Below are 19,110 nucleotides of genomic sequence, written 5' to 3'. Positions count from 1 at the left end.
GGGGGGAACGGGAGCGGGGCCGGGGCAACGGGGACCCGGGTCGGGGCTCATGGGCAGAGCCCCCCCGGTCGCCCGTGGCGGGATCGCTCGGGCCGTACGGGTGGTGTTGGCGGCCGGGGGGTGAGGGGGTTGTGAAGCCGCCCGCCGCCGGGTGAGCCCGTTAAAATAAGCCGGGGTCGAGGCGGCGGCTCGGAACGCCCCGGTGGGAGCAGGGAGCCCCCGAGCAGAGCTGGCGGCGCCGATGGGGCTGGTTTCGTCCCTGCCTTCTCCAAGCCTGTTTATCCATCCCCCCGGTCTCCGCGATAGCGCCCCGCCGTGATTTACAGCCGCGAGAGTGCCGGCGCTCGGTAATGATTAACGGCGGGTGCCGGGAAACCGCGGTTTAAATAATTAGTAATCTTGTTTTGAACCGAGGCGTCTTTGTTTTGCTGAAGTGAGTCCATCACCTTTGGCAACGATGTCCTCATTACAGACGTGCCTGTTTATCCATCCCCCCGGTCTCCGCGATAGCGCCCCGCCGTGATTTACAGCCGCGCGAGTGCCGGCGCTCGGTAATGATTAACGGCGGGTGCCGGGAAACCGCGGTTTAAATAATTAGTAATCTTGTTTTGAACCGAGGCGTCTTTGTTTTGCTGAAGTGAGTCCATCACCTTTGGCAACGATGTCCTCATTACAGACGTGCAAAAGCTCTGCACCTATATACAGCCTATTATTCTATATGTGTTTTATAATCAAGTGTGTCATTACATAGAATAATATATCATAGATTCATGGAATGGTTTGGGTTGGAAGGGACCTTAAAGATCATCGAGTTCCAACCTCCCTGCCATGGGCAGGGACACCTCCCACCAGACCAGGTTGCTCCAAGCCCCATCCAGCCTGGCCTTGAACACCTCCAGGGATGGGGCAGCCACAGCTTCTCTGGGCAACCTGTTCCAGTGTCTCACCACCCTGAGATATATTTTTATATATCTATATATAATGCATTTGATATGAAATTATGCCATTAAGAACATCATACTTGTACCTTTTTTTGTTAGCCAGGTGACTGCCTTATTATTATTTTAAAAGTAACTAGTTAATTAATTTTTAAATATGTTATTTAAGTTAAGCAGCCTGAGCGTTTCTGGGCTACATATGAAGAACGCCTCTGAAAACACCGTATGCGCTTACAATTAATTGATTGATAAGCCAAAGGAAGCTCCAGTGATTGAGTTGCTGGTGTTGCCTTGGACCGTGTGTTGAAATTAGGCAGGGGGGGTGAGGGGGGGCAGGCAGCTGCCTGGGCTTCTTCCTCCAAATGCCCCTGTTGGCTTCTCGTCTGGCACCCACCCCTGGGGTCACCCCATGGAGACACACAGTCGCCATCTCACCAGCCCCACGGGATGTGTGTTCTCACAGCCCCTTCCTTCCAGGATGTGGCAATTTTAGGTAAATATTGCCCAATTCTGCAAGCAGTGGTGAAAAGATAAAGGTAGGCGGAGGTGTGGAGCCAGGCTGCTGGGGGTCGGGTTCTGGCCAGCTCAGAAGCCTTTGAAGGTCCCACCTGGCACATGCCCACATCACCCATTGCCCAAGGAAAAGGGTGGTTTGGGTTTTCCTTTCCCACTCTGTTTCTCCTACTGGCAGGAAATAGCTGAGATGAAGAGGAAGGGCTTCCTATTGGTGCTGGGGAAAACTGAAACTAAAAGTAACGCGGGCAGAGCTCTCCTCAATGACTCAAACTGGATTTCCTTTGGAAAAATGGAAATACTGATGTTTTCTTTGGGTAGAAGATGAAAATAATATTTATGCCTACTTCAGCCTAGGGTGTTATGCTATTTTTGTAATGTTATGCTGTGTTTATAGTGTTTGACTTGAACCCCAGAGGTCTCTTGTTTATCATGTGTATTTTGTATCGAATCTGGCAAGTATTTACCTTTTAATGAATTTCAATTTGAAGAACTTGCACTGGTGCACCATGCCTGTATTCATATACTTTTAAGTAACTTTACAATATATTTGAGCTTCATTATAGATGTTATGATTTTAAATTTTATTTGCAACAATAATTAGATCTAAGTTGGGGGGTGGGGGTATTAAAGGAAAAAAGTTCTGAAAATATTGCTGCTAAGGTACTAAGAACATAATCTCTGTGATGAAATAGTGTAGTTAAAAGGCAGTAGCACCCAGAGGCCTCATCCAGTTATTTGGACCCCATGGTAGGAGCTGTGCAAATATAGGTAGAAAGGCAGTCCTTGGTCCCAAAGAATTGATGAAATAGAAAACAAAACACTGTTTGTGAACACAGAAATGGTTGTTCAATCAAGTACCTCCAAATGTTGACAGAGTGTCAAGTGTCAAATCCATTGTAAATTATATCGGTATCGTGGTTCCTCTTTCCTTTATGTCTCTGTAGTTTAACTGCAGGTGACTGTTATCAGCTGAGCTACTGGAATTAAGAATTTGTGCTTCTGTACCCTTGCAAAACAAACAGCAGTTGCCAGCTTGTGGATTGTCTTTCCTAAAATTAGCTGTTTCGTGATTGAATCTGCTGCAATAGTTTGTATGTTTGAAAAATATGGTAATTTTCTTGCACGGTGCAGGTTTGGTGGGGTTTTTTTGCTTTTTTTTTCTTCTTTCTTTTTTTTTTGCTAGTTATGTTTATGGTACAGTCAGTCAGGGGTAGCCCAGCAGAAAGCTGGAGTAGCATCACAATGCTGCGTTGCTGTGTTTCATGAAATATTGCCCAGATCCTATCTCAACAGATTCCCAGTTTTCTGGGTTTCCCTGGGCAGAGCTGGGTAAACATTGCCTTTGCTCTTCAAAGCCCTCTCCCTTTGGTCTCTTAATACACTCGGGAGTTGCCTTCAGCTGTGCTTTTCCACATGAACTCCTGAAGAACGGCCGTTCTCGAGGCAGCCCCTTTCACCAGCCCTGGTGTATCTGCTTCAGCCACCTCTGGGCTTGTCTATTGCCCACGGTGCTGTGATGCTTTCAGCATTGGATGCAGCGTGGGTGGGACACGAGGGATGCTGTGCTGCTGGCCCCGAGCATCCAGGGATTTCCCTTCCCAAGCACAGAGCCACACGGGGCAAAAGGCGCTGGGGATTTGGGTTAAGCTGAGTAATTCTCAGGCGTAAGAGGAGGTGGAGCATTAAATCAAGCCAGCAGTTGGTAAACATGTTGTGATGTGGCATCTCTGGGTGAGCTGTCACCATCCAGCCAGGACAGGTGATGTGACTGATGTAAGGTAGTAGTGATGAACCGATGAGGACCAGAGCGTACTAAGGGGGAATGGTACGTTTCCAGAAATTTTTTTTTACAGAGCTCACACTACTGCTGCTGCACGTGAGTCTCTTACAAAATAGTTTTTCCCATGCAGAAAGTCCTTATTTTGAGGCTTCCTGCATCCTGTTCCTAGTTAGGCAACCCTACAGCACCTCTCCTTGATGCTGCCCTCCATCCCCGTGGTGCTCAGTGCCTACAGCACCTCTCCTTGATGCTGCCCTCCCCCCCCTGCCATGGAGCAGCCTTTGGCCCCAGGGGCTGCACATGCTGGTGCCAACGGTGCCTCAGCGTGGTGTTCCCCTCCATCTGCCCATCTGCTGGTCCTCTGAGCCTGTGGAGTGGAAGATGCTATCAGGATTATTGATGCTGAAATTGGGGCCCTTCTGACTGTAAATGGCTGAATCGGTCTTGCAGCCCTCTTTTAGTCAATTTTTGCTCAGTACTTCTAATGGCCATCATTCCTGGCAACCACAACCTTCTCTGCTCTTATAATACAATTTTGTAATTTCTCCAGGTGAAAGAAGGAAACTCTTCTCTGACAGGCTGATTTTAAAAAGCAAAAACAAACACAAACAACAATAAATGCCAAAGTCAAAAGGCTTGTGAGGATTTGCTCAGCAGCATGGGCTGCTGGAGGTGTTCCTTGCTTCCTGGGAGTAGGTAGATAGGATGGGACAGGTGACAAATCTGGTGTATCATACCTCTGCAATGTGTCATGTGGCTCTTATTTCCATGCATGTGGTATATATGTGTGTGTGTATATATATATATAGTATGCATAAGTTTTTGTTTGGGTTTTGTAAGCAGAGAAGTGTAAGAGAGATCTGGTTAATTTAGGATATTGTGATTATTTTTTTTTCTTTCTTTCTCCTTGTTAAACATTTTGCATCTTCTTCTTATCTCATAAAAATACCGCAGCAACTTTTGTTTTTCTGATACTAAAAATACTAAGAGTCAAAAACCAGCTAGGTCCTACAGGAATTTCCTGACTTCTTGGCAGGATAACTGTTGGGATAGAGAAGTATATCAGGCTGTAGTTGACTACAGGGAACTGCACACACAAGTCTGAGGCATTGTATTTTGGCTCTAGATCAGTTTATTTTAGCATTCTTTGCTAAATCTCTACACAGTACAGCTTGGGCATGGGTTGGTTGCCTGGATGTGAGTGACTGGTGCCTTTCAAGGGGACTGTCCAAGGGGATCTGGGACATCTGTATGAGGCTGGCATCATGACACATGACCTACAGCTGACCCACCTTCTTCTTGGGCAGCAGCTGAAGAGTAAATAGGACGCCTTGTGAGCATCCACAAAGACAGGGAATGTTTATGTTTAGCTATCTGAATCCTATTTGTCCAGATTTCTGCAGAGCAGGGGGATCAGTGGGAGATTTAACAAAACATAATCCAATAACGTAATTGCAGATGGTTCTACATTTCCCGCTGTATTCCTCCAGCGATCCTCTTTCGACTTGGGGAACTTCAATGTAGTATCTCTCTTCTCAAGGTCTAATTAGTTATATGTCTTCACAACATCCTTAAATGCTCTCGGGACTCCTGGTGCCAGAAATCAGTTTCCCTTTGGGCTTTGCGGGGCAGGTTATGGACGTGCTGCCTCGCTGGTGCTGCGGCAGGAGTTATTTCAAAGTGTCTCCCAGTACCACCGAGGAATTCATCAATGGACATGAACCCTGCAAAAACCTTTACAGCTCAACAGCAACCTGTGGGCCTGCCCCAAAAGGAAGGACTTGGTTGGTTTCAAAGGAGTTTGCCTTTGCTCCGGCATCTTCCCGTGACTGATGTTATTATTTGCCACAGGGTTGTTTAGGAGGAGGCATACCATTGAGTTACATTTGTTTAAAAACAAATAAACCAACGATGTTTTTGTTGTGGATCTTCTCTCCAGTAGCTCCTGTGCATAAAAAAGAGAATGCAATTTGCCTTTCATGCCTGCTTTTTGTGGTGTGAAGAAATTCATGCTTCTTGGTATTCAAAGGATTTGTGGCTTAAGAAAATGAATTCTTCCTCTTCCTTTCTTCTCTGCCAGAGTTGTCTAGGAGGATAAACTTTTAGGTAGCCTATGCCTCAAAGCAAAATGCATGTTTTGCTCCTGCAACAAAGCATCTGTTTTACTATGAAGCTGACAATGAATAAGGTGCCCTGACCCGTGTGTGTGTTGCCAACACATCCTTCAGGTTCAAGTTCCTGCTCCTCCTGTCCCTCAGGGAAGCCCTAACTGCTCACCTACCTCGCTCCACGTGTACAGCAGTCACCGGGTTATAACTTTGTGCCTTCTAATAGCCTCGTTGTTTTAATTGCTTAATGGTGATGTGTGGTTTTAAATTAGTCATAACTTCGGTATCCGTTTTAATGAGATCTTCAGCTGTCTCCCCAGAGGGGAAGGCTTTGTTTTCCCAAGAGTGCTGTGCCTCTTCCCAGAAGAAATGAATTTCTGCTCATGAGGCATGAAAAGCCAAGGTGGTAGGTAAGTGGAGTGTTGGGGAGTGTTTACAGGCAGAAGGGAAAGAGCTGCAAGTCTCAGGCACTGCAGAACATTTTGATAATGCCGGAGCCTGTGACGTGCTGGGCATTTGCGTGTATAAATAGTCCCATCAGCACAGCGTGTCATTGCAATCGTGCTTGGTTTGAGAACAGCTGAATGTAGTAACCTTGTCTCTCATGGCGTGGAAGAACACGGCCCAAAAATACCTTCACGTGTCTTTAGACGTGTGAAACAACCAGACCAGCGTTTAACGGCTGTGACACCAGTTGGTCTGCTCCCCAAGCGTTCATGACTACGTTGCATTCATAATGTCTGTCTGCTCAGGGTGAAGGCTGGATGTGGTATGACTATTTGGAGTTGAATCAACAGGGTTATTGGAGAGACAAGAAGGGAAATTGCTTATTCCACATGAGATAAACCCCCTTGTCTTCCCCTCTCCAGGGGGAAGGCGGCGGAGGTTCCTGTGAAGATGGTGAGGAAGGCAACCCTAATGTCTGTCTGCTCAGGGTGAAGGCTGGAGTTGAATCAACAGGGTTGTTGGAGAGACAAGAAGGCAAATTGCTCATTCCAGATGAGATAAACCCCTTGTCTTCCCCTCTCCAGGAGGAAGAAGGTGGAGGTTCCTGTGAAGATAGTGAGGAAGGCAGCCTGGTGGCTGGCTTAAACAGTTCCTCCACCTCCCAGACCATGAAACTTGGTTTGGGCGGTGAGATCCAAGAATCAGAGAGGATTTGTAGCCAAAATGTCCCTTTAGGGATTTTATGAAGAGCTGCTTGAAATATGTAATTACTTGTGCAGAAATGAAGTCTTCCTGAAGGAAGCTTCCTGACTGCTATTTCGCTCATCATCTCAGGTAGATTTGGAAGGAAGATCTGTTTTGCCTGCTGTCCAGGGAAAGGTGTATAGGACAAGGGTGAATCTTAAAGTAGGGATGTGAGATTCTTCCCCAGCTGAGGTCTTTTCAGTGATTCTTCCATATCTTTAAGGCTCTTCAGAGCCAGAGATCTTTGTCCAAGGCAAGTTTTGCGTGTTAAATATCTTTTATTAAGAGTAACGAGACTGCTTGAAAAAAATACAGCTTTGGGATGTACAGCCCCTGAAATTTATTGAAGAAGGACTTGTGAACCTGAGAACTCATTTCTTTTCTCAAGTGTACTTCTGATCTGTCATAAAAGGTATCATCTCTGCTTACAGCACTGTCTTGCCTTTTCCTCTTTTCCTCGCTGTTTTGAGCAGCAGTTACAGAGACTGCTTAGGATTGATGTGTCTCAGGACGTTATTATTTAACTATTCATTTAATTTTTGGCTGTATCTGTGCTCGGTCTTTCCCAGCCATCTCCCCAGACACACGCCATGAGACTGGGACTTCTAATTCTGTGGTTACGGCCAAGACTGTCACTTTTGCTTCACTTTCCTCTCTGGGGACAAGACCAAGCACCAGCACTTCCTAGGCAGGACCAGGTGGCACGTCACAGAGATGGCTGTTTTGGGTAGAATAAGGAAATCCACAGCGGGAAGAAAGCCAAGCGAAATCATGTCATGCTAACAGCGATTCGAGCAGCAGAGAAAAATGGTATCATAAATTGAAAGAGTTTGAAACAAGCCAAAAAAAAAATATTTCTGGCACGTGAGACTCAAAATGTTGTAGGGGGTGAGGCAGGAAGGAAAGGGTCAGGTGATGTCAGCCTCTGCGTTTGAGAAACAGAAAGAGATGTTGTAATAAGACTGCACAGCATCTGCTGACTCTTGCTCTGCTTACTCAGCAGCAAGGACAGAGCTGCCACCAGCCCTCCTCTTCCTGAGCTAACTAAAAAATCTGTTGTTACAGAGAGATACCGTGGGGAAGATCATGTTTTTAGAGCAACTTAGTTTGATTTAAGGCAATGAAATACGTAATTCCTGCAAGAAACATGAAGTTTTGGAAGAAAGAAGAACATACATTCTCTGAACGTAGACCCTCCTTCAGAAGCAGTATTTAAGATTTTTTTCTTAGGGTTTTAATCAGTGTTCTGAAATGCTGATACTAAAGCCTCTGCTTACAAATCCCTTCTTTTTGGTTTGTAATCCAACTTAAGTAACAGCTGTCTGATGTGTTGTGTGTAACTAGCATCACATAAAAATATCTAGGGGTGGCTTATCTGTCAGTGGGTGATTTTTATATTGCCTTTTCTCGTTGGTGTACCTAATAAGATGTGTGTGTGGTTTGTGTGTGCACAACATGTGTGTCTTCATTCATCGCTTTTATAACTGAATAGAACTTTGACTTGGAAAGTATGTCAGCAAGGGGGTTTAGCCTGGCAATTACTTGCTTCTTTCCCTTTGTTTTCAAAGGTAGTTTTGCTGCCAATGGTGTGCCCTGTTTATTTAAGCACTGCTGAGAAGTCTTGTGCCTATTCAGTATTTTCCATGCTGAGTACAGCTGTAGTTGAAAGGTGATTGAATTTGCCAGATTGCCAAGGTTGTTGCTGCTTCTGAAATTGGTTTCTCCCAGCTGAAGGCATCTCAGAAGTTCTCTGGAGAAAGCATGCTTACTGGGACTTTACCTTGGAGGTCACCAGTGTTGCCCTTCACAGACTCCCTTGTCTCTTTGTTGCCCTTCTGCAAATGCCCTAGTGACAAAACCTGCAATTATTCACGCTAGGAAATAATTTAGTGTAGTTTAAGCCACTTGTTATACACTGTAATATTTGGAAAGAGTAGCAAAGGCAGGCTTGTGTGGCAGAGCAGCTTGATGGGCTGCCTGGAGAACAGAGGAGCCAGAGCTATAGGAGAGTTTTGAGTGGTCCCCAGATCATCTGCAGAAGCTGTGGCAAGTGTCAGCACTGAGTAATAAATAATTACCATGATGAAGACTGGCACGTACTGTTCTTTCAGTGCCTTGACCCACAATTACGGTTCTCTAGCCATTGCCTAAAAGCCCAAACTGCCAGTGCTAACCTCACTGGTATTTTCTAATGTAACTTTCAAAGTAAGAGCTGCTCTGGGGTTGGCAACCCACCGAAACTGCAGAATATCCGTGAAGTCCTTTGGCTGGGCACATGTCTGCAATTTGAGATTAAAGTGGGGGGGAGAAACCTCAAACAAAAAAAACCCCCAAAACCCCATCTGATGCTCTCTCCTACTGTGAATGGATTTCTTAGTACTTCTTCCTTGTTTATCTTGAGGCTTGTAGGGGTTTCTCAGAGGTCTGGCCCGTGAGTCACACTGCTCTCCAGCAACCTGGCATTAACTTGAGGTGGTACAAAGTGTGGTACGAGACCACTGTAACTGGAAATCTGTGACTCACACCTGACACTGTAATCCACATAATGTATTTATGCTGGAGGGGAGATGGGAATTCATATGTTTGATTAATTCTTTAGTTCTCGACTTCCTCTGAAATGAGTAAAAATTTCTTTGATTTCTGTTTTTTTTTTAATGGCCTAAATTCATTCTCTTGATAAAGTAGATTTTAATAGTTAAGAAGATTGCAACACGAGGGAATGGCTGATTGGGGAAAAATGATAACATGGTGTTTAAAGAGGGGGTGTCTTATACCTGGTGGGCATAAACAAGCATTTAGTAACCAAATGGAGTGAAATCCTGTAGGAAGAGAGTAGTTGGTTAAGCATCTTGGCAGCGGTGGCTGGAAGTCAGAATATCACCTGCAGCCGCAAAGGCATGATTTTTGGCAGTGCGTTTCTGCATTGGAGAGAAGGTGTGTGAACTCTGCCAGTGGTTTGGAAAGCTCTTGTTCTTTTAAAAGCTATTTAGGTGGTGCGTTCATTTCCTGCTCAGCAGCAAAGCAATTCTGCTGCTGCTGTAATGCAACACTGATGGAAATCGGTACCTGGAAAGTGAGACGGATTCGCTCGAGGGGTGCTTTATTTTGGTTGGCTTCAGTAAGCAGTCTGCAAACACTGAGTGCTGGGCAGAGTTTAGATGAAAATGCTGAGGTTTTTCATATTCTCGTCACTTCTGACGAGCAGACCCTTATGGTGATTTGCTGAGGGTGTGTAACCAGCAGGGTGGATGAAGGAAGGAAGGATGGTCTGTGACCTGTACAGTCTAGAGTTACAGTCCTCACCGTCCTGTTTATGGACAGGAGGGATTTCATGACTCTGAGCGCAGTTGGGTTGACCCCAGGTGTTAAGCTGGACCAGGTGATGCAGAAAACATCTGCTTATGCTGAGGCTGAATAACTCTGGGTTGAGTGGAAGTCCCTGCTTGAGGAATAGCATTTAAATAAGATATTCCCCATCAACAAGAGCATTAGTTCTGTGGTGGCCATGTACCCGGTATCGGTAAGTGCCAGGCTATGTTATGATGTGGTTGGTTTGGCATCACAGAATGGTACCTTTTATAGATATGTATAGTTTTCACATGATTTTCTTCAAAGCTGGGGAATAAGCCCTCAAAATGTTGCCAATTTCTTATACTCTGAGGTTCCAGTGTAAGTCACCATCTAAGTCACTGCTGGACTAGATGCACCTTTCCATTGAAAGTATGGTATGGCTGGTCTTATGATTCCAGGGAGTTTTGTTCCATAAAAAAGTTAATGTTGCTTTCTGCTACTTGTAATCCTTTCATTTGAAGCCTATAATATTATTTCATCCATTCTTCTGGCTAGCTGTGAGTTAATTCAAAGTGGGGATTTAGCTCTTCCGTTTCCTACTCACTTGCAACAGCGTTGGCACGGGCATCTCTCGGGTCCTCTCCTCCATGCAGGAGTTGCAGGAGATGCTCGTTCCCCAGCAGTGACTTTCCCTGCTGGTGACTTGACTTTTCAGAATTAGTCCAGAACCTGACTATTCTGCAAATACAATAAATGCTCCCCAAAAGAAATTTGCGTTATCCTATTCTGAATCTAAGTACTACTTATGTTTCAGGATGGGATTATGGAGTTCATTATAGCCATTTTTTGAACTCTTCAGAGCCAGCGTCATCTTTTATTACAGCTCTATTCTTCATACTCTCTTCCTCCCACTACTCCACCCTGCACGCGTATTTCCCTTAGAAATCCGTGTGGATGATCTGCCTTTCAGGACCATCGTGCAGTCGGGTGCATGCGGGCATGTTCTGTGGCAGTCAGCTACGGGTACTGATCAAAATTCTTAAGACTCTCTTATTTTTATTTATTTAGTTTTTTTTTTTAATGTGTTAAGGTAAGCAAAACATAAGATGCAGGGAAGATATTCAAGTATTTAGAGACTTGGGATCTCTCTCCCTCTTGGCCACATTGAAGCCCTGAACAAAAATTTCGTTTGATACCAATGATGGGAACAGTCTTGAAAGTGCAGCCGAGGACTTTGCTTATGACAAGGTAGGACTTTCAGTTATCACCAAGGCCTAAATATAAATCACTCTTCCCCATTAAAGCTCAAAGGTGGTCGTTTGGTTGCATGTTTAGAAATAACCAAAGGTGGGTGGGTGGATAATTGTAGAGCCGAAGATCAACGTTTATTTCTCGAGGGGAAACATTGGCCACCTGGAATCTGTGAGTGCTCCCAGGGCAGACAAGGACATTGTGTAGGACACTGCCCAGCAGTGAGTGAAATCATAACACTTCAGTGCAACTAAACACAGCTACTGGTGAGGTGGCCGAGAGGGCTCACGTTTGTTTGTGCTGTTGTTATAGCAAGTTGTCATGGGTTTTGTCTGTGGTGCTGCTTGGCTTTTCGTTTTTCAGTTGGGATTGTAGGGGAGAAGCTACTTCCTCCTTTAGGAGCAGTCCATTTACATGATAAAAAGATACTCCCCTAGTAGTATTAAATAATCTGTTTCAATTCTGATTTTAAAATGTATAACAAACTCTAAATATCAAATAAAATGTATTTCCTAATCATATTTATTTGTTACGCCTAAGAAAAGCAATGCAGTAGTGGATTAGGTTTTTCTTTTTTTCCCCTGATTTTTTTAAATTTTTTTAGGCTACAGGAAGTATGGCAAGTCGTCCTACGTAATCTTTGTGCTTTGGGTTGTTGTTGGCAGTTGTGGAGCTGTTCCCTGGTGGTTTCGTTGGTTATGCAATTAAGAACTGTCAAAAATATGTACTGCAAGGAGCAGGTGTTATATTAAGTATGTGAAGCTAATAGTAAAAAAAAAAAAAAAAAAGTCTTCAGACTGATAATAGATCAGAAGCAGAACAAAAATTTACTTAAAGCAAAGGGGTTTTTTCCTAGTCACAGTAGAAAGCATCTTATCAAAACTACAGATCTATCACTGCCTTTTTTTGATTCTTTTTCCCAGCACTGGTTCATTTCTCTGTCAGTGGAAATTTTTTTTTTTCATGAGTGAAAAGACCAGCAACCTCATGTTTGTCTTCTGAAGGCTGCTTCTCCCCAGCACTGGTATTTTAGGTAAAGTTTTTCTAAAGATAAAAAGGCATCCTCTTAAGCAGAGGGTTGAACTGTTCTGCTTCACTGGCTTCTGCATGTGTTAAGGAAGTCCCAAAATATACGTTTTTCGTTGAGACAGAATACTGCATTCAGTATGTTTGCCAGTGCCTCCAGTGTGTCTGGGCGATCTTGGGCTTGCTGAAGTCAGTGGAAAAGGTAGCTTTAGTGGGCTTGCATTTCCTTTTTTTTTTTTCCTTCCAAATAACTTACTGAAGAAAATATGTATTTTAAATATTTTAGGACTTTTTGGTTCTGAAATATTAATTTTAGTCACTAAATATTTTACATGGCCACGGCTGTTTGGAGTTTAAACTGTCATTTCTAACCTGCACCAGCACATAACTGGCATTAGAAAAACAATCATCAAAACAAAATGTGTTATCGCAGCCCTGTCATTCACCAGCAGTGTCAGGAAGGAGATATTTTGGGTTTGCATAATCTCTTATTTAAATCAGTTCAGAGACAGGAGAGAAGGAAGCTGCAGAATCTGACAGAATAAAGAACTGGGGGGGGGGGAATAACTGAATTGCTATTTTTTTTAAAAAAACCACAACACATCCAACTGAGCAGAAAGGGGCGAAAAAACCCACCCAAACTACTGCACCCCAATGGGGAGAGATAGCAGACAGAATCCTCTTCTAACAGTGCTTTCTGTGCTGTGGGCTTGTGCTCTCCTGGGAGGTAAAAGCCATTTGTCTCCCCAAAAAAGGGAAGTTCCACCTGTACCTCTGTATTAGCAGCAGTTGCAACTGATGAGCCAAATTTGTGCTTGCAGCACTGCTGATCCTGTGCGGCAAGAAGTGTCTGAGTGCTCCTCTACACCTTCAGCCCAGAGTGTATGTGCCAGTTAGGCATAAATACTCCCAATAATTTTTCTTCTTTTACTCAATGTGTGGTTTTGATATTCCTTGATGCTTTTATTGGTGCTGTCCTAGCTACAGCAATGAAATGGTGGCTGTATCTTTATGGAGGTGGGAACCGTGCTAATGGCTCCATTTAGGATGTCTGAAGTTGTGCGTATGGACATCTCTACCTGGAGACAAAATATCCTATTCTTTTATATAATTGATTCTATAGAAATTTGACAAAGATGTGTTTGTTCCAAGATAATTTCCTGGCCAAAGAAATATATGGGTGCTTACCTTTGTGCTCTGTATCGCTAAACCTGAGCAAACCACCTCTGAGAAGGTAGTGCTGTGTCTTCCCTAGTCACGTGTGAACACTTTGCTGACAGCAGCTGCTGAGGGTTGCCAAAAAAACCCAAAGCTGCAAATCCACCTTTTCCAATGCAAGCTGCCAGCCTGGAGAGATGCACAGGAGGGTTGTGCTTGGCTTCTCCTGCCTCCAGCCTGAGCTTGGGGTGTCGTACTCTTGGGGTAAAGGAGGCATCCTGCTTGGGTCCTCCCTGTTTGGAAAGAGGAGGCTGATGCGTAAGATCTGGGGAAGCAGGGGGATGTTTTTGTGGCTGGGGGTGTGTATGCAAGATAGTAAAAAAATAAAATAGTCCCTGTGGCAAAGCTGCCTGGTAAGCAAAAGGTCCGAATCAACCCCATCAGCCTTGGAAACTAGTGGGTGGTTGTCCTGGGCAAACCGGCTGGTTTACAGGACTGCAGAAAAATCTCTCGGGGTTTCCAGTGAAAGAGTAGGTTTAAAACATAGGTTAATTATGGGATTTTTTTGATTTGATGTAATTATATACTTCCCTACATGTAGTCTCTGAAGACATGGACACTGTGAAACTTAGCCTGAGTGTTCTCTAGCCTGCAGGATCCAACAGTTTGTCTCTCCACTTATCTCCCTTTCAGAGAAACAATTGAGATGGGCTTTTGATTCTGCTGACTCAGATGTTTTAGTGTCTCTTCTACGTTGGCCGTGGTCATGCAGAGCTGGGGGGAGGCAGGGGCAGCACCCCCTGGGCTGTGGTTGAGCATGGGGGACCTGTTGGGAGGTGGCTGCAAGGATGAGCCCCAGGGTGGCTCTTGGAGCGATGAAGAACAACACTGGTTTCCAGAGGTGGGCAGGCATTGCTGGATTGTCATGTATGACAAATGTCCCCAGAAGGGACTCACCCAATCTAAAATGGGATATTTTTTTTTCTAAATTAATTAATTCTTACATATAGTTAACGCAAACATGTTTTCTGGTATATATGGCACTGAGCCTGGCTGTTTCCACTGTTTACTAATGTCTAGCAAAGTAATAATGCCCTTCAAATAACTACTAAATGCTAATCTTATATCTGTTTTGTTTTATTTTTCAGGTTGATTTTTATTGTAATACGAACCAGTGAAGATGACACCAAAACATGAAAAACAAGTAAGTTGCATCTAAGTCCTAATAAAAGAAGATTGCGGTTGTGGATTGAATTTCATTAAGGTTCACGTGGACCAGTAAAGATTGGTTGTATTCTTCATGCTTTTAATTGCCAGGCTACAGAGTATTCCGGAGTGATGCAGTACCAGTTCCTTCTGTTAAAGTTTGATGGAAAAATCAAATATTCATTGGATTAGAGAGAAGGAGAGTAAGTGACTCTGTGCATAAAGGGGTCAGGCACTGAGATAGGAGAGAAGGACTTAGATTTCAGTCTTCTCTCCAATGGTCTTTAGGTGTTTTGTAGGATGTAATGGTTGGAGCTGGGTCTGAACTCTGATTACCAGATACGTGGACCACAAGAATCACACTTGCATCTTCTCCTTTGCTCAGTCCCAATGAACATTAAAAGTTTCAACAAATTATTTTGTGTCAGCCATTAGTTTCTTATCAGCCTCACTACTCAGAGTACGTGGAGTGAAGGTGCCAACACTCCCAGCATGAAAAGCCCTATGTCCTTTGTGGTTGATCCTTTTACTAATAGGCAGCCTGATTGGAAACTCTATTTTTCGTGGAAGCTTTGTGGAAAATGACTCTTTAGGGGTTATTGACTAATCGGATGTGTAACAGTGGCACCGCGGAGCATGAGGTTATCACCTGATACGGTCCTGGGCTTAGAGATTTGAATTAAAATGCAACTGGAATGATTGATGCAAATAATCATCCAATGCAAGATTATTTTTATTCGTACTCCTTGTGGTATATTTCCTCCTACCCCCTATTAAAAATAGATGTTTCCATGTCAGATTTCCTATTTTCCTAATAGGAAAATGTTAAAAGGAGGCTTCTCAGAAACAGAGTTTTTGTGGTCAAACTCAATGTAGTAGAGCTTCTGGCTTATCCTTGTCTGTGAGCAATCCATTGCATTGTGCAGAAATACTTCCAACTGGAGAAAGGAGGAGGGAGGGGAGGAAAAATAAAAAGAATTAAAAAAAAAAAAAGACGGACTTCTGTTTGCTTCAGCTGGTGGATTCTTCCTTTTGAGGTAAATCCAAATGGAAACATTTCATTTTTGAAATTTCAATTTTGAATTTTTGCACTGAGGTGTTAGAGGAAACGTATCGTTCTTGAATGTATGATCAACTTGCACGTCTGGTGCCCAAAACACACCAAAACCAAAAGAGAAAGTACATATAATATGGCATCATAGCTATTTCTGCAATTCTGGAAAAAACAAGCAGAACTGAGTGGGAGGGGAAGAAGACACCTTGAGAAGGATTGCAGCTAATGAAAGTAAAAAGCCCCTGAAACCTTGGCAGTTTTGGGGCTCTGCTTCCCGGGTTGCAGTGCAGTCTTGTGACAAAAGATGACATTAGTCTTCATGTGGGCCGTGGGAGGAGGAGGAGGTCAGCCTCACCTCCCCTAGATGAGCAGCGCATTACTGGGAGATAGACATGTCTGTTGAGGGCATCCTAATTTTTACAGCAAGATGGGGCGGAGGAGAAAGGTAGTTATTGCCCCAAACTGCTGTAATCTGGTGACTGTGGTGGTGAATGCAGGATAGACTGAGCATACAACAGCAATCTCCCAGAGAAATATCATGATGCCTAACTATTCTTTGGCACTGGTGAGGCCTCACCTCGAGTGCTGTGTTCAGTTCTGGGCCCCTCACTACAAGAAGGACGTTGAGCTGCTGGAGCATGTCCAGAGGAGAGCCACCAAGCTGGTGAGGGGTCTAGAGAACAAGTCATATGAGGAGAGGCTGAGGGAACTGGGCATGTTTAGTTTGGAGAAGAGGAGGCTGAGGGGGGACCTCATTGCCCTCTACAACTACCTGAAAGGAGGTTGTAGAGAGGTGGGTCTTGGCCTCTTCTCCCATGTGAATGGGAGGAGTTCCTGAATGACGGGACCAGAGGAAATGGCCTAAAGTTATGGCAGGAGAGGATTAGATTAGATATTAGGAAGAATTACTTGACTGAGAGAGTGGTCAGGCACTAGAACAGCCTGCGCAGGGAGGTGGTGGAGTCACCATCCCTGGAGGTATTAAAGAAATGTGTAGATGTGGCACTTCAGGGCATGCTCTAGTGCCTGAGATTGTTTGTTTGTGTCTGTTTGTGGTTTTTTTTTCTTTCCTTTGTGGGGTTTTTGTGTTGTTTTCTTTTTGTGGTTGGACTCTATGCTCTCAAAGGTCCCTTCCAACTGTGAAGATTCTGTGATTCTTGGACCTTAACATAGCCTATATATGAATATTGGCCTTTACAAGCTGACTTTTATAGGGGTAGGGAGGCATAAGCACCTCTTCTGGCAGTGTATCTATACTGGGCAGTTAGGGCTGCTCTGATTAAATCAATGTTGTTGTCCTCCAGTATCCTGGAGAAAGCTTAGAGGTCAAAAGAGAAGGGACAGCCTAAGTATGCAACACCACTGTTTCAGAGCAGTAAAAAAATCTAATGGGAGCTGGGATTAACACTTCCCGGCTTCAAGATGTTTATAGGGGAAGTAACCACAGATCTTGAGAAAGGCTGGACATTTTTGTTTTGTGGGTTTTTTTTAATTGCTTAATATTTATCTTACTTCATTCTGAACTCAAACTCAGAATAAAGGAAATAATAGGGGAAAAAAAAAAAAGAGAAACACCCGGTCTTCTGCTGAAATCCTGGTGTTTCAAATCGGAGCTGAAACTGACTGTGTGAGGGCTGCAGTTTGAGGTGCTTTGCTGGACCACAGATCATTTTCACTCTGGGCTCAGTGATACACTGCCTGGACACCTCCCTGCCATAGCATGTCTCCTTTCTTCTATAGGTAGAGTCTGAAGGGTGCTTGACTTCCTCAGTATTGAAACTCTATGACTATTTAATTGGAAATTAAAAGTATACAGGATTTTTTTCTGTAAATCAGCATGGTCTGGAATGATTTGCAAGGTAAATTTGGTGTTGAGTGTAGCTAACACAACTTTTTATCATACTACTTTGGTTTAATAGGGGTTGAAAGAAGCATTTTACTCTGGAGTTTATTTCGATTCTGTGCAAAGGAGGGGGTTATAGAAGGTTATTTGGAAATGAGATAATTTGGGGAACCTGCACAGGAGGAAGGACACAATGAGGAGCTGATGTGGTGGTGGATGCGGGGAAGGGGACCGAGGTTAGGTCATGAGGAGATGTGACTCCTGGGCTGCGGCAGTTCAAGGGAAGAGGAGAGCAGCGTCCAGTTTGAAGCTTCCTGGTGTTAATTCCTTTTTTCTGTCTTGCAGGACTTTTTTTTTTTTTTAGGGCTTGGGGAAGAAAAGCAAGCATGTTTAGGAGAAGAAGTTGCAGCTCTGGTTTGGAGGGGGTCACAGGGAAATAGGAGGCTGGGGAAGACAAAAAATTGTAAGAAGATGAGACTATGGCTATGAAAAGATGTTACAGTGGTCTGAAAGCATGCTATGTCTGTATACGTGTGATAAATATGATAGACAGTGAGGCAGGTGGAAAAAAAGAAAACAACCAAAAAATAGTTTCCTCTCCTTTGTTCAGCAAATTGTTTGGGAGGGGAATAATTTCCTCATGTCTCCCACTAGCATTTTTGTAGGAGCAAAGGCATGACCCTCAGCTGGTGGAAGCGATTACAGCTCTGTTCGTTTGTTCCTCGTGTGTCACGTTGGCATGGGGAGAAGTAGTGCTCTTCAGGGAGGGAAGAACAGCAGAGATGGTGGGAGCCTCTCAAGCGGGGCTTCTTTGACAAGGTGCTCGTGACACGCACCAGAAGGGTTTCCAGCAATAATGCAGAAAAACACCCCTGTGACTGGGAGCCGGACTAGGGGAGATAAAGCTGTGGGCTGTGTCCAGCCATCAGGCCACAGGCTCCCCATCCCTGAAGCAGTGCTGTCTGGGAATCGGTGTGATAAATGATTTATTCCAGACCATGAATGTCTCCCTGCCATGTACAGAGAGCAGTGGCTGTTCGGGGGCAAGAAAAAAAATAGTAATCCTTTTGATCCACGGTTGTCGTTGTCCTCCTGTGGGTCTGTTGGAGGTTGCTGGTGGCACGCCGAAGTGTGGGGGGAGATGACTTGGCTGAAGAGTGAATGTTTCTTTTCTGACACCCGTGGTTTGGGCATGGAGAGGCGCGTTTTGAGAGCTTTCTATTTCAAGATTTCTTGATTTGTGCAAAGTCATACTAAAAACACGTGTCATTTACCAGAGACGCTGTCGTTCCTCCCACAGTCGATTCCTGTACCCAGGGATCTTGTGCAATGCCTTCCTCAGGGGGAATATATCTACAGCTTAAAATGATACGGTTTTCCTTAACTGAGTCATTATTTAAGTGGTTGGCTTAGCTCTTTGGCTGAATAGCATATCTAAGCAGCTGAAGTAGGGCAGCCTGTTCTTTTCCTTGGGAAATAGCAGGTAGTTAAGCAGGCTTTCAACCTTTGTATTTTAAAGAGACCTTTTCCATCTCGATATGAAGATACAGATTTACCTTTTTGTTTTGCATTGTTGAATTTTTTTTTTTAAACATGGTACAAGTTTTCATGTGGTCATTAGCTAAGGATACTTGGAAGCATGTAATTCTTTGGCCTATTACAGTTCCTCTTAGTCATGCCCTCAAGCCTCATGCTCCTTCAGGATCCCTCTAAATTATTATATAAGTGTAGGAATCGAAAGGGAAGAG

The 19,110-nt window shown here is 44.1% G+C and overlaps 1 protein-coding gene across 1 annotated transcript in view; it reads left to right on the top strand.

Moving 5' to 3' along the window:
* The first annotated feature begins 323 nt into the window (after nucleotides 1-323).
* Nucleotides 324-19,110, top strand: part of SNX10 (sorting nexin 10) — a 34,282-nt gene continuing 15,495 nt past the window's right edge. Inside the window, exons 1-2 of the mRNA XM_014937836.1 lie at nucleotides 324-347; nucleotides 14,408-14,463. Coding sequence (XP_014793322.1) covers nucleotides 14,440-14,463 — 24 coding nt within the window. The 5' untranslated portion in view covers nucleotides 324-347; nucleotides 14,408-14,439. The remainder of the gene's footprint in view (nucleotides 348-14,407; nucleotides 14,464-19,110) is intronic.

This window comes from Calidris pugnax, unplaced genomic scaffold (genome assembly GCF_001431845.1).
Source record: "Calidris pugnax isolate Ruff unplaced genomic scaffold, ASM143184v1 scaffold11, whole genome shotgun sequence".
NCBI classification, from domain to species: Eukaryota; Metazoa; Chordata; class Aves; order Charadriiformes; family Scolopacidae; genus Calidris; species Calidris pugnax.
Note: the sequence above shows the minus strand (reverse complement) of the source record. Positions and strands in the feature narration are given on the sequence as shown.